Consider the following 16,340-nt stretch of genomic DNA (forward strand, 5'->3'; position numbering starts at 1 on the left):
TGACATTTTGGATCCAGAGGCAACAGCAATTCTTTGCTTCTCCCATTTGTAAAATTACCTAGCAAAAAGCAGTTCCCTGACGAGGATTATGTAACATGGTCGTATGAGCAATTATTCGCAATATGGCACAAAGAGGGTTTCCTTGATTTGCTGACTAAAATGCTTGATCACGTTGCAGGATGAACCCTGTAATCTAGGCCACGAAAAAGGGGCCAAGCTGTATTGCTCTTATTAATGAAACAAGACTGGAAACGGTAAGAGATTCTCTCAAGATAACAATGTTCGCCGTGGGAAGTACACGAATCACCCTGTTCTGTATAAAAGACCCTGGAACGGCGACCCTGAACAGCCTACATCTGTAATTCTTGAACATGAAGTTCCTGGTTCCTCTGCTGGCTATCGCTGCGGCCTCTTTGACGTCTACCGTTTTTGCAGACAAGGCAATTGTCGGTTACTTTCCAAATTGTAAGTCCAGTTCTTGCCCGTGGCTAGCTGATATTTGACTCTTCGACTCACACATTCTATGTAGGGCTTTACGCAAAGTATCCAGGTCAGCAACAAGATCTCGTTTGTTCTTTTGCGTAATTGAATAACTAAAGCATGTTATAGTTTCCAAGATTGATTTTTCGCAATACACGCACATCAATTACGCGTTTGCTATCATGATCAAAGGCGCTACTCCAGAGTGGACCGACGACCAGCAAGTTTCTGTCCAGCTCCCTGAGCTCGTCAAGGCCGCGCATGCTAAAGGAGCCAAGGTGCTGATTTCAATCGGCGGCTGGAGTGGATCAATTACGTTTAGGTGCAGTAATACTGAAAGTACAAACATGAGTATGAAAAAGGAGATTGATGCATAGATTTTTATCTGTTAGTTCTATGGTGGCGGATGCGTCGTCGCGTCAGACCTTCATAAAGTGGTGTACCGATCAGATTGCCAAGTAAGTAAAACTTTGCAAGAAAGCCACTTTGAGTAGCTTTCCTAAGCATGCCATCTTCTTTCTTTTCTTAGATATGACATTGATGGTATCGACCTTGGTAAGTGCAAACAGTTATCAATGTATGAAATACTGGCTGTATTAACAGAATGCTGCTAGATTGGGAGTAAGCACCAATACGGATAAAGCAAGATAATATTCAGCATACTAACGGTGGATGTGATAGGTATCCTGGCAGACAGGGAGCAGGCTGCAACCAAGTCAGCGATTCTGACACCGATAACTATCTTACACTGCTCGAAGAACTTCGAACAGCATTGAATTCCAATGCGAGCAGCTCCAATGCGACCAACGCCAATGCGACCAACGCCAATGCGACCAGCGGAGGTGTAAAGGAACTGACAGCAGCCGTGCATGTCCGTACGTTTGATACTTCAGGAGGAAAGATGCAGGATGTATCAGCCTTCGCAGATGTGTTCGACCGAGTTAATATTATGACATACGATATCAACGGCGCGTGGAACAAGACCACTGGTAAGAATATTTTCATCTGCTTGCAATTAACAAAATATCAATTGGATTCACTGCATCGTTTCTAGGACCCAACGCCCCGTTCAATTTTGAGCCAGGATACGGAGATGCTGATAGCTTTGTCTCTGGTATCGAGGCCTGGAACAAAGCTGGCATGCCTTACGAGAAAATTTGTCCTGGCGTTGCATTCTACGGTCGTTCAGCAAGTGAGTTTGATCTATTGAGGCGGCATATCCTTGCACTTTACAGTACTTATGGTCATTTTTTCAATAGCTGCAACGGTGGACATGACAAAGACGAACCAATACCAGCCGCAGATCGCTGGCAAGGCCCCTCACGGTGATTCAAACGATGCATCCTGGCAGGACCCGTATTGCTCAAAAGACCCTGGCGGTCTCTCTGGCGTCTGGCGCTATGGAAACTTGCGCTCTCAAGGGGTGCTGACGAGTCCAACAGAGGCTGCTTCTCCATGGATCCGTCGATGGGATAATGTTACCCAAACGCCTTGGCTTTTCAATCCGACAGACAAGACTTTTATTTCATACGATGATCCGCAATCTATGGCTATCAAGGTCAACTACGCTGCATGCAAAGGACTTGGCGGTATAATGGTGTGGTCTGTGGACGAAGATTCCTCCAACGGCGAATTGCTAGCAGAAGTAGCAAAGATCAAGTCAGGTATGACATGCCAAGTCCATATTTTCTATTTATTTCCTGATAACTAACCAAATTATATAACAGGCTCTCCTTCCAACTGCCCTCAATGATCCATTCTTGTTAATCACGTTATTTATCGTAATAAAGGCTTATACACTATCCAACACCGTACTTATTAGCAGTATCCCGGAATGTGCATCCGGAAATAAAGAGCTAGTAAGCGTAAACTCTTGCATTAAAAAGAATGTATGCAAGCAAATATGGTTACCCTTGCTTAATGGCATGTTCAAGTGTTTTAATGTTCTCTTTGTCATTGCGAGTGCCGTAGAACTTATTCACCCATACATTCAAGGCCAACTGGGTTGACTATAGGACCATTCTTGCCAAGTTGTGGGGCATAATAATATTCTGCTAACAACAACTTCTGCTTTATTCGATAGGATTGATCCCATTTAAATATTGTTTCTTTTTCACATAGGGTCTGGCTTGCAAACCCTAACATGGTATACACAGTAAGTGATTGCGGGTTCCTTCCAAATTCGCACTGCAGCGTATTTCTTGGTAGATACAGCTTGAATGTCCTGCCCATAAATGACGCATGCATATTCCAATTTATTAACATTTGAGTCGCTTCGATCCGAGCGAGACTCAAAAATTTATTTACTTGTTTCACTGCATCCATGGCAGAAATATGTAGAATATAGTATCACAGATCTGTAGCTGTTGACGATGATTCTTGAAAATTTGAACCTAACACAAACTATGCTGTTATTCATAAGATCGTCCAGTTGCACTTCATAGGCTGCTACGAATAATTTCTTTGGAATAGGTGTTAATGCACGCTCGTTCTGATATCTTCACCGTTTATTAGTCATTAACTCGATCAGACAAAATTACGGAGGTAGCAAATTATACTAATGACATATACTCCTGCAAAGTATGTGGAAGTTACGAATCAACAGCAGCAGCAATCCTAGGTACTTATTTCGCATTTATTTCCATGCGTTATGATTGTACTTAGCGCTATAAAATATTACAGTATTTAGCTTTTTGCGTTAGTGTTCATTTTCTTCAATGCAGCACTGTAGCGAGCACCGTGAACTTCGGCCGCCTCCACGATTTCGCGCATTTCTGCGATTTCTTCAGGAGTAAGCTTGACATCAAGAGCACCCAAGTTCTCATCCAAGTACTTGATTTTCTTGGTGCCTGGAATAACAAAAAATTCCGGGCCTTGAGCAAGGATCCATGCGAGGACAAACTGGCTAGGAGTAACACCCTTCTTAGCGGCTAGATCTTTGATTTGATCCACCAATTTCAGGTTCTTTTCAAAGTTGCCAGGCATGTAACGTGGCGAGGTTCGTCTAAAGTCGTTTTCTTCAAAGTCATCGTATGATTTGATAGCACCGGTCAAGAAACCGCGACCAAGAGGAGAACTATTTTCATTGTTAGCTTTGACCAATATCTGCAAAGTAAAATCGACTTACTAGCACACAACAGCAACGCCAAGCTCCCTAGCGGCTTCAAGCAGACCATTTTGCTCAATATCAAGCGTCCAAGGCGAGTATTCCATCTGAACAGCTGTGATCGGGTGGACCTTGTAGGCGCGTCGAAGCTCGTCTGCGCTGCATTCAGACAGACCAAGGTAACGAACCTTGCCTTCCTTTACTAGTTCGGCCATAGCCTGGACTGTTTCCTCAATAGGACTATGTAATATTCCATTTTAGTAACTTGCGCCCTCAAATAGATATACATGACCACTCACGTCTCCGGATCAACGCGATGCTGGTAGTAAAGATCAATGTAGTCAATACCCAGACGATCCAAAGACTCCTGACAGCATTTTTTAATGTAATCAGGCTTGCCGCAGATTCCCAAAAATCCACCCTTCTCGTCGCGAACGAACCCGAGTTTGGTGCCAATGAAGACTTTGTCGCGGTGCTCTTTGAGTATTCGACTGAGAAGCCGTTCGTTCTCGCCATTGCCATACACGTTAGCCGTGTCCCAGAATGTGCATCTAGAGATAATAGTTAGTAAGCATAAGCCCTTGCATTAAATAGATGACTGCAAGCCAAGTATAAATTACCCTCGCTGAATAGCATGTTCAAGCGTCTTGATGCTCTCTTCGTCGTTGTGAGTGCCGTAGAACTCGCTCATGCCCATACATCCAAGGCCAAGAGGGTTGACCATAGGACCATTCTTGCCAAGCTGCTTAAGCTGAGACATGATTTACTTCTAACAAGAGCGGAGTGTCAGTAGAGGATCGACCTTGTTTAAATACCTGTTTCTTTGCATCGGATCTGACTTCAAATCTTAAAACCTTCTGCGTGGCCTACACAGTAAGTGGTTGCGCGTCTCCTTCCAAATTCGCGCTGCGGCGTTAACACATTGCATTCTCCCCCTTTCTGGAAATGTCAAAAGAAGTATTTTGGCTGAGTACAGCTTGAATGCTTCTTCCTGGGAATGACGCATACATGATTCATTCTAGGATTATTTACATCGACTTGTTTCATGGCAGAAAAATGTAGAATACTATTATATATCCGTAAATAAATTCAACGACGATTCTCGATAATCGAACTTGGAATTACATTGTTACTCGTACGATTGTCTTGTTGCATGGCATAGACCTTATACGTTGTCACAGGGACATCTTTCTAACCCTATAAGATAATGTTCGCGAACGCAATGTAACCGTAGTCTAAACTTTCGACAGTAGCACACACTATTCTTCAAACTAGCAGAGCAGAGCAACATATCATAAAGAAAGCTCTTCCTCACAGAATAAAGGCAGGATGATATAAACAATTCAACGGTATACAAAATATTAACATGCGCTGCATGTTGCTTTTACTTTGCGGGTGTAACTATCAGCATATGAGAAAGGAACCCCACCGGGCTAGTATAGCGGTAACTTGATCATGGTATTCTTATCTTCATACAAGAAGGCACACATGATATACTATTAAACGACCATAAGTGTTAACATTCAAACGAGGCCCGATTTTTTACCATACGGCTAGAACTTACCCATCCTACGACACCGACAAGGAAGGAGAGCCAACCAGCACCCTTGGTCGTGCTAGCGTTTCCAGTAAACGCTCCAATCGCACCTACCAGGTAGGTAAGAAAGACGAGAAGGAGCAAGAGTATGATTGTTTTCGGCTGTCGCAAAGCACCAAAGATATAGAAAAAGGTTGCGATGGCAAATGCCAGCTGGATAAGGCCCATACACTGATTGAGCTCGTGCAACGAGCCTCCCGCAGTTGCTGCTTCCAAGAAGCCAGACCCAGAACAGAACATGACACCGAACGCAAAGAAAAAGCCCGCATACGTTAGGAAGGTAGTAGCTGGGAACGTTTCGCCCAGGAAATAGCACAGGATACCGGCTACAAATTGGCCCATGCCGCCAAAACCAAGCGAGACACCGATCGCGACTTGAGGGAGACTGGTGACAAGACCAGAGTTGTATAGTCCAAACACAAAGGAGCAGAGCTAGAAGGCAGCGAACCCGATACACAGTGGGTTGCCGTGGCCGGGCTGTCCATGTTGTTGATGATGGTGTTGACCAGCGCCGTGGTGCGGATTTGTTGTAGCCTCTTTGGTGGCAATCGCTTCAGAACCTGACGACGGGATATCTACCACAGCTACTTCGCGAAGCTCCACCTCCGGTTTGAAATCAGAGGACATATTATACCGCTGATAATAGTAAAAGGCTTGTTTTAAATTGGCAAAGGCCAAGATGTCAGTAGCTGCCAAGTTGATACGTTTTTATAGAATCCAGGTGAACAATGGGCTATTAGCTCGCGCAACGGCGCCTTGTACGACCCGCGACCTTCCCCGCATTTCCTAAATGTTGGACTGCAGCGTATCCTGACCTTCGAGCCTTCCAGACATATTTACCCACGTAGCCGTTTTTAGTACATTTATTGATTGAAATAATGTCCCTTTGATGGACAATTTGCTTGAAATTGTATATATATGTATATAATAATAGCAAAAGAATTATGCCGGTGCGGTGGATCGATCGAAGCCGCCACGTTGCTAATAGTAACGTCACTGATCGTTTTTCTGATTCGCCCTTTGAACTGCATAATGCCCATTATCCTCCCGCTCCGCGGCCGAAATGGGCCAGAAAAGAGAATGGCTCGACAGACTATCCGATCTTCTTCCCATAGCCTTCAGAAGGATCCCACGACATCTAAGCTGCATTCTCCTAATCTCCCAGGCTCTCCAGACACGGAAAACTATTACGTACGCAACAGAAGAAAGCATGAAAATCGGACCAGACATATGGTACAACCGCCGAACGAGCTCAAAGATGCAGCCAGCTCTCCTGACGAACTTAATACTAAAGAATAGCGACCTTGATTTGTACGATTTCAACAAGGTATCAGGAAAATTCTCGGCAAATTTTGAACCTTCTTTTTGAATAAATAGTTTCACAGATGAATCTCGATAACATCAATGCACATCCAGCGTATTAACTTGTTCCCTCAAGCTAACATGGACTGGAGTCATGCATCAGGAACAAGTGCCGCATTTGATCGTATCATCCGGCGCATACATCGCTGCCAGCAATCGTCAACGTTGACCGCTGCTTTGTATGTGAGTATTGTGCTGGCTGTGGTCTCACGTCAATAAAAAGAACCTTATGTACATATCTCCGGTACTTCGCTTCTTCCCGCGGGAAGTATGTTTGTGTTCACTCTCAAAAATCATTGTACCAAAGATACTGGGATCTTGAGCTGTCTGAAAGTTTAGTATCAATAAAATGCTACGTTTGCAATTCATACTAAAAAAAAGCTATAGGCATGGTGAACACAAGAAGGTTTTAAAAATTTCACGAGCCGTTGGGGAGAAAGCCGCCAGTCAGCGTGAACGTGAATAAAGAGAGTACATCATACCCAACTGTCAATGATCGTCTTCTTCCCCGGCCATGGTCATCACTACCAAACTTACCAAGCTTCTCAAGGTCAAGCATCCGATTGTTCAAGGTAAAACTCAAGGCTGCCCTGAGCAACTATACTATCCTGTTTATACATTCCTCCTCTGTGTTCAGGTGGCATGACATTTGTCGGTCAAGCTGAAATGACATCAGCTGTTTCGAACGCGGGAGCGCTGGGGATTCTGACAGCCTTGACGCAGCCAACACCCGAAGCGCTGCGTGCAGAAATCCAGCGCTGCAGGGCAATGACAGATAAGCCATTTGGTGTCAACCTGACAATATTACCCAGCATTACTCCTATACCCTACATGGACTATGCAAAGGTCATTGTCGAGGAGAAGGTACCGATCGTCGAGACTGCTGGAAATAATCGTAAGTTTATCCAATATATAAAAATTATCAGGTGGATAACAGTCTCCCCTGTAGCACGAGAGTTCATTTCCATGTTCAAGGACGCTGGTATCACCACAATCCACAAATGTGTGGCTATCAAGCATGCGCTATCTGCACAGCGTATGGGGGTCGATCTAGTCTCTATCGATGGATTTGAGTGCGCTGGGCACCCCGGTGAAGATGATATACCCGGCCTGATTCTTTTGGCAAAGGCGGCGCGAACACTGGACATCCCGTACATTGCCTCCGGCGGATTTGGAGACGGCCGCGGATTGGCAGCAGCGCTTGCGTTGGGAGCTCAGGGTATCAATATGGGCACTCGATTCATGTGCACCAAGGAGGCACCTATACATCAAAACTTTAAGGAAGCTATCGTGCAAGCGGATGAACGATCCACAGCGCTGCTGTACCGTCCTTTCCACAACACTGCCAGAGTGTTCAAGAACAAAGTAGCTGAGGAGGTCAACCGCATAGAAAAACAACCTGGTGTCCGGTTTGAAGATATTCGTGAACTCGTCTCGGGATCACGAGGACGGCAGGGATACATAAATGGCGACAAGGACTATGGAGTGTGGAGCGCCGGCCAAGTGGTCGGCCTCATCAATGATATTCCCACTTGCGAAGAACTCGTTTCCAGAATCGTGAATGAAGCCGAGACCGTAATCCGTGATAACTTGGCGAAAATGATTTCATGAAACTAAAAACAAGAAAGCAATCCTAAGACCGTGAGCGTTCTCAAAAAGCAACAGATGCACACAAACAACGATTGAAGTTTGACACGAGTTATTTAGATTGAAATAAAAAAGCAAAACCTAGAGAGAAATATATATAAATGCTATGTGTAATGGTAACCAAAAAGGAGAGAGGATAATTAGTTGCGAACGATGCTTTTCCAAACAGCTTCTCGACGCTTCTTAGATCCGATAGTGTCTCTGCTTTGGATGCTAGCCCGCTTATCGAGGGATGCCATCGATTCATTCCAGTCTTCTGATACAATGGAGGATGCATACATGCTATTGGTATATCCGTTGCTCTGCGCAAAGCTGTTACCACGCCTGCGTCGGAAACTTTCCGTGCCAGCTGATTGTCCAGAGCTGTTGATCGTTGCCGTGGATTGGCTTGGTCTCGGTGCAGGACTCGATGGGAAATCGATCGTGCTGCCCCGTTGAACGCCGTCAGGTGATCTAGGTGATACAATCGGTGGAGTTGCAGGTGCTACAGTAGTACTTCTGCTCGTATTCAAGCGTGGTAGAGATGCTATGGACCCAATAGACGATGGCACCGGACTAGAAGGTTGACTGTTGTCTTTGTTATTGCCAGTGTTGTCGTTCCTGATATTTTCAGTAGCCGTCACGGAATTACATGTTGTTGTCGTTGTCGTAGTTGTAGTAGGCGACTGCAACGGGCCGACGTTGTGAGATGTTCTCTTGGAGACATTGGATACAGCAGCAATGTCTGATGTTGGTTCTCCGTTTATTTGCTTGTGAACTGCGACCACGCGATAATCCAGCTCTGCATTTCGAGACCAGCGACGACGTCGGACAGACATGAAGCCTTTCGGATATCTATCAAACATTGTCCACACGATCGTTCCATACTCCCAGCCAAGTTCATCAACGTTGCCGTCAAAATTCAGTTGCCACTCTGAATCCAGCCATCTCCACGACCAAGTCTTCTTATATTCCACGTCGTGTCTGGAGTGATCAACCACTGTAGCTTGCATAGCATCAGGCAATGCAAAGTTGGCCTTGTTTGGTACCGATTCATTGGCGTCATCAGACCAAGGAGCACGTTCCACGGGAAGAGTCTTACTTTCCCACTGTCCAAAAGGCCACAATCGCTGGTACCCGGTTGCCCTCTTTGTTAGAGCACCATACTGATCCTGTGGTCCAAAAAGCTCACCTGATTCTCGTAAATAACAAAAGTGAATTCTGATCGTCCAAACTTTTGTTCAGTTTCTGCCGCCCTCAGAGTTTCAGATTGGAATTTGAGAGCACGTCGCATGATGCCATCCTTCTTGTCTTCATCTGTCTCCAAGGAGCCGAGGAATAAGGCTGCAAATACGGACTTTATCAAAGGATACTGGATACTCTCCCGGAAAACAACGATCCATGGGCTCTGCCACGTCAGTGCGATCGTTCCAATTACAAGCATAATGTAGCGTGTGTCGAAAAGCTGGTGCGCTGTGATCCACAAAAAATAGACATAGACCAATTTCAGGAACGTTCGACGAGTTTTTACAGGATTGTTAGACCACTGAACAAGGGCGACCATCGAATGGAGCAAGTCTTCAACGGACACGAGCACTTTGAGGATGCTGTCAAACTGCTGCTCGCTGGTAACAGACTTGTCGAATAAGCCATTGGAGGAGGTCGTTTTCTGTTGCTTTGAGGAGCTTGCGGCTGCCGATGACGACCACGATCTTGCGACCAACAAGATTGGTAAAAGAGGCAGAACGTAGATCGTCCAGACCCAAATTCCTAGGCAAACGGTCCACCAAATGCCCACTAAGAGAATCGAGTTGTGAGACTGAGTTCCTGGTTCCCACTTTGCCCATTGCAAGATCTCCTTGGCAGCAGCAGAGGCTTTCCGTGATAAGAACCCAAGGCAAGGCATTGACGGAATGTCGACCTGCCCTGAAGCGCTTGTCATTTGTAACGCTCTAAAGGGTAAGATGCATCGATGAAAATAGAAACTTTTCTTTTAGGCGGTTGTTGTACCCATGTGTAACAATCTAGCGAGAATATGGTATTCGTCGTGTGAGAGTTCTGCCGCTGCTTGAAAATCGTCTATTGCTGAGGTAAACACTATCGAAATGAAAACGTGTCGAGTACAGTGTCTTTTTACTGCTTTGCGATAGCATAGCGATAGCTGTCTTCACTTGATACGACAGCGACGTTGGATTGACGGGCAAATTGACTGATTAAAATCGACTGTCGCACAGCAAGCACGGTCAGACATGTGATGACACTTTCAGCTCTCTGTTCAGTCAGGATCTGCTAGTAGATGATATGCATATGATTTTATCTCAGCAACATAATTTTTCTATACCAAGACTAGCTATGAAAACTATGCTCTTGTTGCTTTCATCAACTGTATTCTTGCTCTCCTCTTCTCTGACAACAACGACCGTGTGAGCAAAGTTCGTTTTGATGACTCGTGCTCCACCAATAACAGCCCTTTCCTCCTATGGCGAATCGTGAAACCATTCATGGGCAGCAGTTGCTGTAGCCAATGCTTGAACATTGAGTCTACATGCAGCAAACGCGCCTGGTACATACTTGTATATCCTTCTTCTTCCGAGTAAAGATTGCTATCGTCGTTAATTCATCAAAAGCGATATGTACACTCTATATCATTGCTCCTAGATAATTCCACGGTATTCTCACTACGAAAATAGGGTAGAATACTTGCTCCTCAGCGATATTTTTAGAGACCCCTTGGTTCTAAAAATCTCGATACATCATCTAAATACCAATGATTCATACCTAAGATATATCAAACTTTGTCGTTCCTCTGTATCCAAGCATTGTTTTTCAGCGAAATTCTAATTTATGTTGGCAGTTACCTGCCGCATTTATATCTGATCTACTTTCATAGGGCTGGGAGGACGTAGGCGAACGCCTGCATCCTTGTCGCAGATTGTAAATTTGGCAATGTACGTGACAATGGCGGGCTTCTCACGAGAAAAAGGTAGATGCAGGACAATGATGAAGTAAGCATTGTCAAAGCATGCTGCAATGACACCATCAAACCATAATGTCTTTTCATCAGGGGGTGCATCCAGGAGCTTCCTGAAACATGCTGCCCCGCAATATTACAAAGGGGCGATACATGACATCACAACGTATGCCTGTTGCAGATTGCGAACAAACCGCAACGCATAAACCCCACTTTCGGGAATAACCCTCATCTCAGTCAAGCTACACTCTTTCTATAAAGTAATGTCGCCCCCAGTGAACAAATTGATGTCGCATTTTGTTAAAAGTCAAATTCGGGCTTCCCAAAAGCCGGATAACCAGAAAGCCTTGTCGCACAAAGCTTGGCACATATTGAGGACTATATTGAGTACGTAAGAGTTTCAGCTCTTGTTTTCCTTCTTCCCACCATTTTGCACACTCAAAAGTACCACACCACACATATTTCAGGAATGTATAATCAATTTTTCTACGGAGATGGGCAAGGCAGCGTCGTTGATTAATATGGCAGGCCTGAGCCATGAACCTCTTGTGTTGAGCATTGTTCACCTAGCGAGTTGCGAGCAACTCGGTAAGTGGACAGTGTTGATCCAGTTGCTCGACGCAACTCGATTTCGAACCAGCAACGTTTCCAGGCACGGTTACCATGCCAATTCCGGTGCTCTGTCCATTCTGCAACGTCAGACAGATTGATCCTGCAAGAAACAAACGACGAAAATGCAAATCATGTGTCGAAAGCGACAGTCGCGAAAAGAAAAAAAAAAAAGAAAGCTTGACGCATTCGAATCTCGAAAACAGCTTGTCTCCAGCTTTGAATCAGCCTGTCAAAGCGCCTTGCCAAGCCTCAATACCCAACAAGCTGTCTCTGCAACTCGGCTGACAAACTGCTTTCCGTTTAGATTGTCTCTCGCTAAACAAAATCTCACCACAATTGTGGACGAGTTTGGTTCGCTGGATGCGAGCGCCATTACTTCGCTTCAACAGTCGCTTGTGGTGACGAGTGTGTTTAGCGTGAGATAGCAGTAATAGACAGAGACAGTGGAAATACTGTGAGACTCTTGTCCGGTTCTTTATCAGGTCACCACGGCTTTATACTTCTATCAGATCGTAGATGATGTTATATGTCCTTTTCATTCTCCTCTTTCTCTTTTACAATCTTGGATACCACATCGCTCAAGTTTGATCAAGAAGGGAACAGCGAAACTTTATACTGCCTGGTGCAACTTTCCCAACAGCAAGTCAAGACACAGCAACGAATATCTGCCAACGACGACATCAACGACAGAATCAAGAAGTCTGGCCTTTCGAGACTTGCAACAGCATTCGGACCATTCGAGGAGAGATCACGAAACAGCGGAACTTTTGAACCACGACTTTCGACTCCACCCAAACCTCTTGTGGTCGGTGGCAAAGCTGCCGGATGCATAATCCATGATGAGATGACACTGTTCACCATTACCGCTTTGGTTTACGGCAAGCATGCCTCTATCGATCTTCTCTTCCGGCGCTTCTTCGCCGCTCGAGAGCAGCCGCTATCCGGGAGTCTTTGTTGGCATGATTTTGGATGCTGATGGCAAAAAGCCGAAAACAAGCTGTTAAAACACGATGAACCTTCTCTTCACGAGTTCGGCAACTATATCAACAGATCCAGTTGTCAACGTCGGTCCTGGTGTCTGGTTCATCAGTCTGTATAGAAACGGGCAAGGCATATTGCGCAAATACTGCGTATGCGAGTTCACTGTTTCAACAACATATGTCTCCTCGTCCCACAAGATAGTCCATGGCTTCAGGCCTGCCATATTCATCAACGATGTTGCCTTGCCCATCTTATAGAAAAATTAGATATCGATTTTGAAATACTGTGGTGTGGTACTTAAATGCTGAAACGCTTACGTACTTGATATAGTCCTCAGTACGGGAAGATTTTCTGGTTATCCGACATCTAATTATGTAAGCACACGTATTTTTGGGAAGCCCGATTTTCACTGGGGGCGACATCACTTTATGGAAAGAGTGTAATTTCAATGCAAACAATTGGATGAGCTCAAAATCCTTTTTTATTGTAAAGTGGGGAATGTTATGATAGCTTATGCCAGTATTAGAAGAAGTCGGTATACCTGCTGGGTACATCCAAACAGCATGTAATGTAAAAAAATTTTCACTTGCAAAAATGCCCATTCATTGTGTAAATATCTTTCTTGTATAAAGTAAGCTTTCAGCCAGCTGCAGATTTTTGGAACGGCGCTACTGAGATTTGCGTCAAGTTTAGAAGTTTTCTGGAAATCTGCAAGCAAGCTTCTGTTGTACAGTGCATCGAAATGCAATTATTTTGGGAATGCTTGCATCTGATACGGGGAAAGCAGGGTTCGCCTGTGCGTCGCAAGCTTCTGCGAGAATATTCGAGATGACAATGACGTAAGTGGTCAAAGCGTGTCACAAAATGACACCATACCTGCCACGTTGCCGAAGGAGTTGCATTTACGTCATTTGCGTGCCACGTTCCACACAGTTACCAAAAAGGTGCAATGACATCATTGCGATTCTTCTCGTCAGCAACCTTCCCACTTTTTCAGCAACTCCCCAAAAGAAAAGCTTTGTAAGGAGATTCAAAGAAAGAGAAAATAATATATATTGTTATTTTATATAAACCATTCGTTCAATATTTTGATGATTTTTAGAATGCAAAGGGATATAAAAATTACGTTTGATAACAAGAGAATTCGAGAGCAGAGGGAAGCAAAAGGAAGCTCAGACATGGCCGCCTTTTTATAGTTTTTTGAAGGTATTTCAATGAGAGACAATTAGACTATTTAGCTGAGACCATGGGGTCTGCAGGTTTAAAAAAAGGAAAAGAAAACTGCTTCTCCTGCGTTGCACCTGCACTCCTCCAATAGGGGATGGGACCTAGGAACGTTTATGGCACATTCCGAAGATAAAAATATATTTAAGATGGCGGTTTGCGCACAGGACAAAATTGTTCATCGAGTTAAGATTTTGATTGGTGTCATGGGTACACACTGGGGAAAAGTTTATTCGGATAATCCGAGTACTACGGTGATACGGTACGGTCAGCAAGCGACGCTCTTTCGAAGAAGCTTCTTTGGTAAAACAGAATACCTCTGATGGCGCCATCATTGGCTGAATGCAAACGAACCGGATTCATTCCGAAGATTTGGTGCTCTATTTCTGTGTATGAAGGGGAAAATAAGAATATGCATGTTAACGTCATGCACTGTTACACAGGCAAGTAACGTCACTTGCATGTTGAACGCGCTCTTTCCAAAAATGGAATGTTGTACCCTGAGGGGAAGGATTATATAAAAGCGTACCGAATTTTTGTATCCTCGTAAACGCCATCTTCTTTGCATCTTTCTCTCTCACTCCACACTTACCACATCAACGCATTATTTCCTCTCTCATACACTCATGCCGGCTGCTGTGCTTTCACCCCACCGTCACGCACCCAAAAACACTACTCTCAAGTGGACCATACCTCAAAGCGTAAACACTGTCAAACAAGGTCGCATACACAAGCGCACGGGCTCTTCCGGCTCTCAGCACACGATCGCGACTAAAAAGTCAGTCACAAGCAGCCCTGCAAACAAGGTTGAAAAGCTCGAGTCAGAATTGATTTCCACCTTTGAAACTGTTGCCAACATCACTGTCATGCTCGAAAGTCTTCGCAATGCATATGCTACCTGCAAGTCAGAAATCGGCCAATCAAAATACGCGACCAGACTTTCAGAAAAGGAAAAGGAGCTACTGGCAGCCTACGACGATCTCAACCTTCAGGTCACTCATCTCGAGCGTCGAATTAACAAGTTCGAGACACACCTCGGCGATCTCAAGACCTTAAGACCGGAATTACAGCAACAAGTCTTGCCACCACCACCATCTCCTCCTCCTCCTCCTCCTCCTCGGCAGCCCCAGCAGCCCCAGCAGCCACCACAAGCAGCTGCATCGCCGGTTTCGGTCGACAGCACCGTCGGAACCATGACTCCTCATCTTTCTTACCCTCAAAACGATATCTCCACCACTGCAACCTTTATCACCAACTACCTGTTCGATGACCGCTCTTCCTTCTCTTATGATTTGCCGCAATGTCAGCCCTGCTATCAACAGCAACCTCACGACGCTTTTTACTACTCTGAACAATCCTTTAGTCCATATATTGATATCAACACTGTACCTCACGCCTCTGCTTATCCAGTCTCAGCATGCGACTACAGCTATGCATCGTCCGCAATCAACGTTCAATATCCATTTTACGTTTCTTCATAAATTTTCGTATTCGTTCAATCATTCCTGCAATACCCAATATCCTTTCTTTTGTTTCACACAGTATGCATTTAACTCAACACACACGCACACAATACGCACAAATTCCACCCAAGACAAACGCACACGCACGCGCCAGCCTTCACGAAAAAACAAAGCATATTCTAAATTAGCATAATATCTCATACTTTCATATCCCCACATCTCGTATACCCCTTTTGCTATCCACAGCAATAATAACAACAAAAGAATTTTTTGCATTTTTACATTTTCCAAATCTATTCGGCTTTTTTTTCTTTCATCAGTTATCAGCAAAGTTGCAAAACTTCAAACAAAAGTGATCCTTATTATACATGCTGCAAACAGCCCTTGCATCGATCGTCCTACGGTGTAGCAAAAGGTTCCACAATATTTGCAATGAGTACCAGGATGTTACGCTTCCAGGGCGATGGTTGGTACACCTTTGGAACCGTTGAAATATCTCCAATATTCGGTCTGTGCCCTCGAATCATCTCTTATACTCGAGATACTGACAGTTTCATTGCCATGATGGGCTGTGATCCTGTTTCACTTTAAATTCCTTGTACCGGATTTCTTGTAGATAGTGTTACTGAAGGAAATCGTGAGCATCGAGTTGCATAGTCTCATTCTCACGATATGAATGATTTCCAAGTATCCAGGTTATCGTTGCTATTAGCATAGCTGGTCGTGTCTAAGATCGTTTTGCTGTATGAAGCATTCTTCACAGTCAGTTTCTCCCGATACTAAAGTCGTTGAGAAAGTTCATGTCAATAATTAATTTGTGACATTTGATGTGAATGATGCATCGTCGCTGGAAAGACAGTCCGTGATTAACATTGCTCTGGCTCATTGAAATGCTGGTGAGACGGAGTGGCAAGGTGG

General features: G+C 44.6%; 11 protein-coding genes across 11 annotated transcripts; 7 read left to right on the forward strand and 4 right to left on the reverse strand.

The window, feature by feature from the left end:
• Positions 1-371: 371 nt before the first annotated feature.
• Positions 372-2,233, forward strand: VTP01DRAFT_8313 (uncharacterized protein; the record flags this gene model as incomplete). Its single annotated transcript, XM_069387421.1, has 10 exons — positions 372-465; positions 530-550; positions 610-802; positions 873-938; positions 1,010-1,035; positions 1,095-1,101; positions 1,162-1,469; positions 1,535-1,672; positions 1,740-2,144; positions 2,208-2,233. 10 exons carry the CDS (start codon positions 372-374, stop codon positions 2,231-2,233), a joined length of 1,284 nt encoding a protein of 427 aa, XP_069241191.1.
• Positions 2,234-3,165: 932 nt separating this feature from the next.
• Positions 3,166-4,346, reverse strand: VTP01DRAFT_8314 (uncharacterized protein; the record flags this gene model as incomplete). Its single annotated transcript, XM_069387422.1, has 4 exons — positions 3,166-3,556; positions 3,608-3,826; positions 3,886-4,137; positions 4,207-4,346. 4 exons carry the CDS (start codon positions 4,344-4,346, stop codon positions 3,166-3,168), a joined length of 1,002 nt encoding a protein of 333 aa, XP_069241192.1.
• Positions 4,347-5,019: 673 nt separating this feature from the next.
• Positions 5,020-5,810, reverse strand: VTP01DRAFT_8315 (uncharacterized protein; the record flags this gene model as incomplete). Its single annotated transcript, XM_069387423.1, has 3 exons — positions 5,020-5,082; positions 5,151-5,568; positions 5,632-5,810. 3 exons carry the CDS (start codon positions 5,808-5,810, stop codon positions 5,020-5,022), a joined length of 660 nt encoding a protein of 219 aa, XP_069241193.1.
• A 405-nt stretch (positions 5,811-6,215) lies between these two features.
• VTP01DRAFT_8316 (uncharacterized protein) lies at positions 6,216-6,607 on the forward strand (the record flags this gene model as incomplete). The annotated part of the gene is made up of 3 exons (XM_069387424.1): positions 6,216-6,416; positions 6,478-6,510; positions 6,569-6,607. 3 exons carry the CDS (start codon positions 6,216-6,218, stop codon positions 6,605-6,607), a joined length of 273 nt encoding a protein of 90 aa, XP_069241194.1.
• A 452-nt stretch (positions 6,608-7,059) lies between these two features.
• Positions 7,060-8,156, forward strand: VTP01DRAFT_8317 (uncharacterized protein; the record flags this gene model as incomplete). Its single annotated transcript, XM_069387425.1, has 3 exons — positions 7,060-7,117; positions 7,183-7,440; positions 7,495-8,156. 3 exons carry the CDS (start codon positions 7,060-7,062, stop codon positions 8,154-8,156), a joined length of 978 nt encoding a protein of 325 aa, XP_069241195.1.
• A 176-nt stretch (positions 8,157-8,332) lies between these two features.
• Positions 8,333-10,113, reverse strand: VTP01DRAFT_8318 (uncharacterized protein; the record flags this gene model as incomplete). Its single annotated transcript, XM_069387426.1, has 2 exons — positions 8,333-9,301; positions 9,364-10,113. The coding sequence occupies 2 exons, from the start codon at positions 10,111-10,113 to the stop codon at positions 8,333-8,335; spliced, it is 1,719 nt and encodes a 572-aa protein (XP_069241196.1).
• A 1,523-nt stretch (positions 10,114-11,636) lies between these two features.
• VTP01DRAFT_8319 (uncharacterized protein) lies at positions 11,637-12,039 on the forward strand (the record flags this gene model as incomplete). Its single annotated transcript, XM_069387427.1, has 2 exons — positions 11,637-11,730; positions 11,795-12,039. 2 exons carry the CDS (start codon positions 11,637-11,639, stop codon positions 12,037-12,039), a joined length of 339 nt encoding a protein of 112 aa, XP_069241197.1.
• A 241-nt stretch (positions 12,040-12,280) lies between these two features.
• VTP01DRAFT_8320 (uncharacterized protein) lies at positions 12,281-12,730 on the forward strand (the record flags this gene model as incomplete). Its single annotated transcript, XM_069387429.1, has 1 exon — positions 12,281-12,730. One exon carries the CDS (start codon positions 12,281-12,283, stop codon positions 12,728-12,730), a length of 450 nt encoding a protein of 149 aa, XP_069241198.1.
• Positions 12,731-12,764: 34 nt separating this feature from the next.
• On the forward strand, positions 12,765-12,992 carry VTP01DRAFT_8321 (uncharacterized protein; the record flags this gene model as incomplete). Its single annotated transcript, XM_069387430.1, has 1 exon — positions 12,765-12,992. One exon carries the CDS (start codon positions 12,765-12,767, stop codon positions 12,990-12,992), a length of 228 nt encoding a protein of 75 aa, XP_069241199.1.
• Positions 12,993-14,585: 1,593 nt separating this feature from the next.
• VTP01DRAFT_8322 (uncharacterized protein) lies at positions 14,586-15,440 on the forward strand (the record flags this gene model as incomplete). The annotated part of the gene is made up of 1 exon (XM_069387431.1): positions 14,586-15,440. The coding sequence occupies one exon, from the start codon at positions 14,586-14,588 to the stop codon at positions 15,438-15,440; it is 855 nt and encodes a 284-aa protein (XP_069241200.1).
• An 18-nt stretch (positions 15,441-15,458) lies between these two features.
• On the reverse strand, positions 15,459-15,812 carry VTP01DRAFT_8323 (uncharacterized protein; the record flags this gene model as incomplete). The annotated part of the gene is made up of 2 exons (XM_069387432.1): positions 15,459-15,658; positions 15,791-15,812. The coding sequence occupies 2 exons, from the start codon at positions 15,810-15,812 to the stop codon at positions 15,459-15,461; spliced, it is 222 nt and encodes a 73-aa protein (XP_069241201.1).
• Positions 15,813-16,340: the final 528 nt, after the last annotated feature.

Source organism: Rhizomucor pusillus (assembly GCF_041956525.1).
Source record: "Rhizomucor pusillus strain CBS 183.67 unplaced genomic scaffold VTP01scaffold_5, whole genome shotgun sequence".
In the NCBI taxonomy this organism is placed as follows: domain Eukaryota; kingdom Fungi; phylum Mucoromycota; class Mucoromycetes; order Mucorales; family Lichtheimiaceae; genus Rhizomucor; species Rhizomucor pusillus.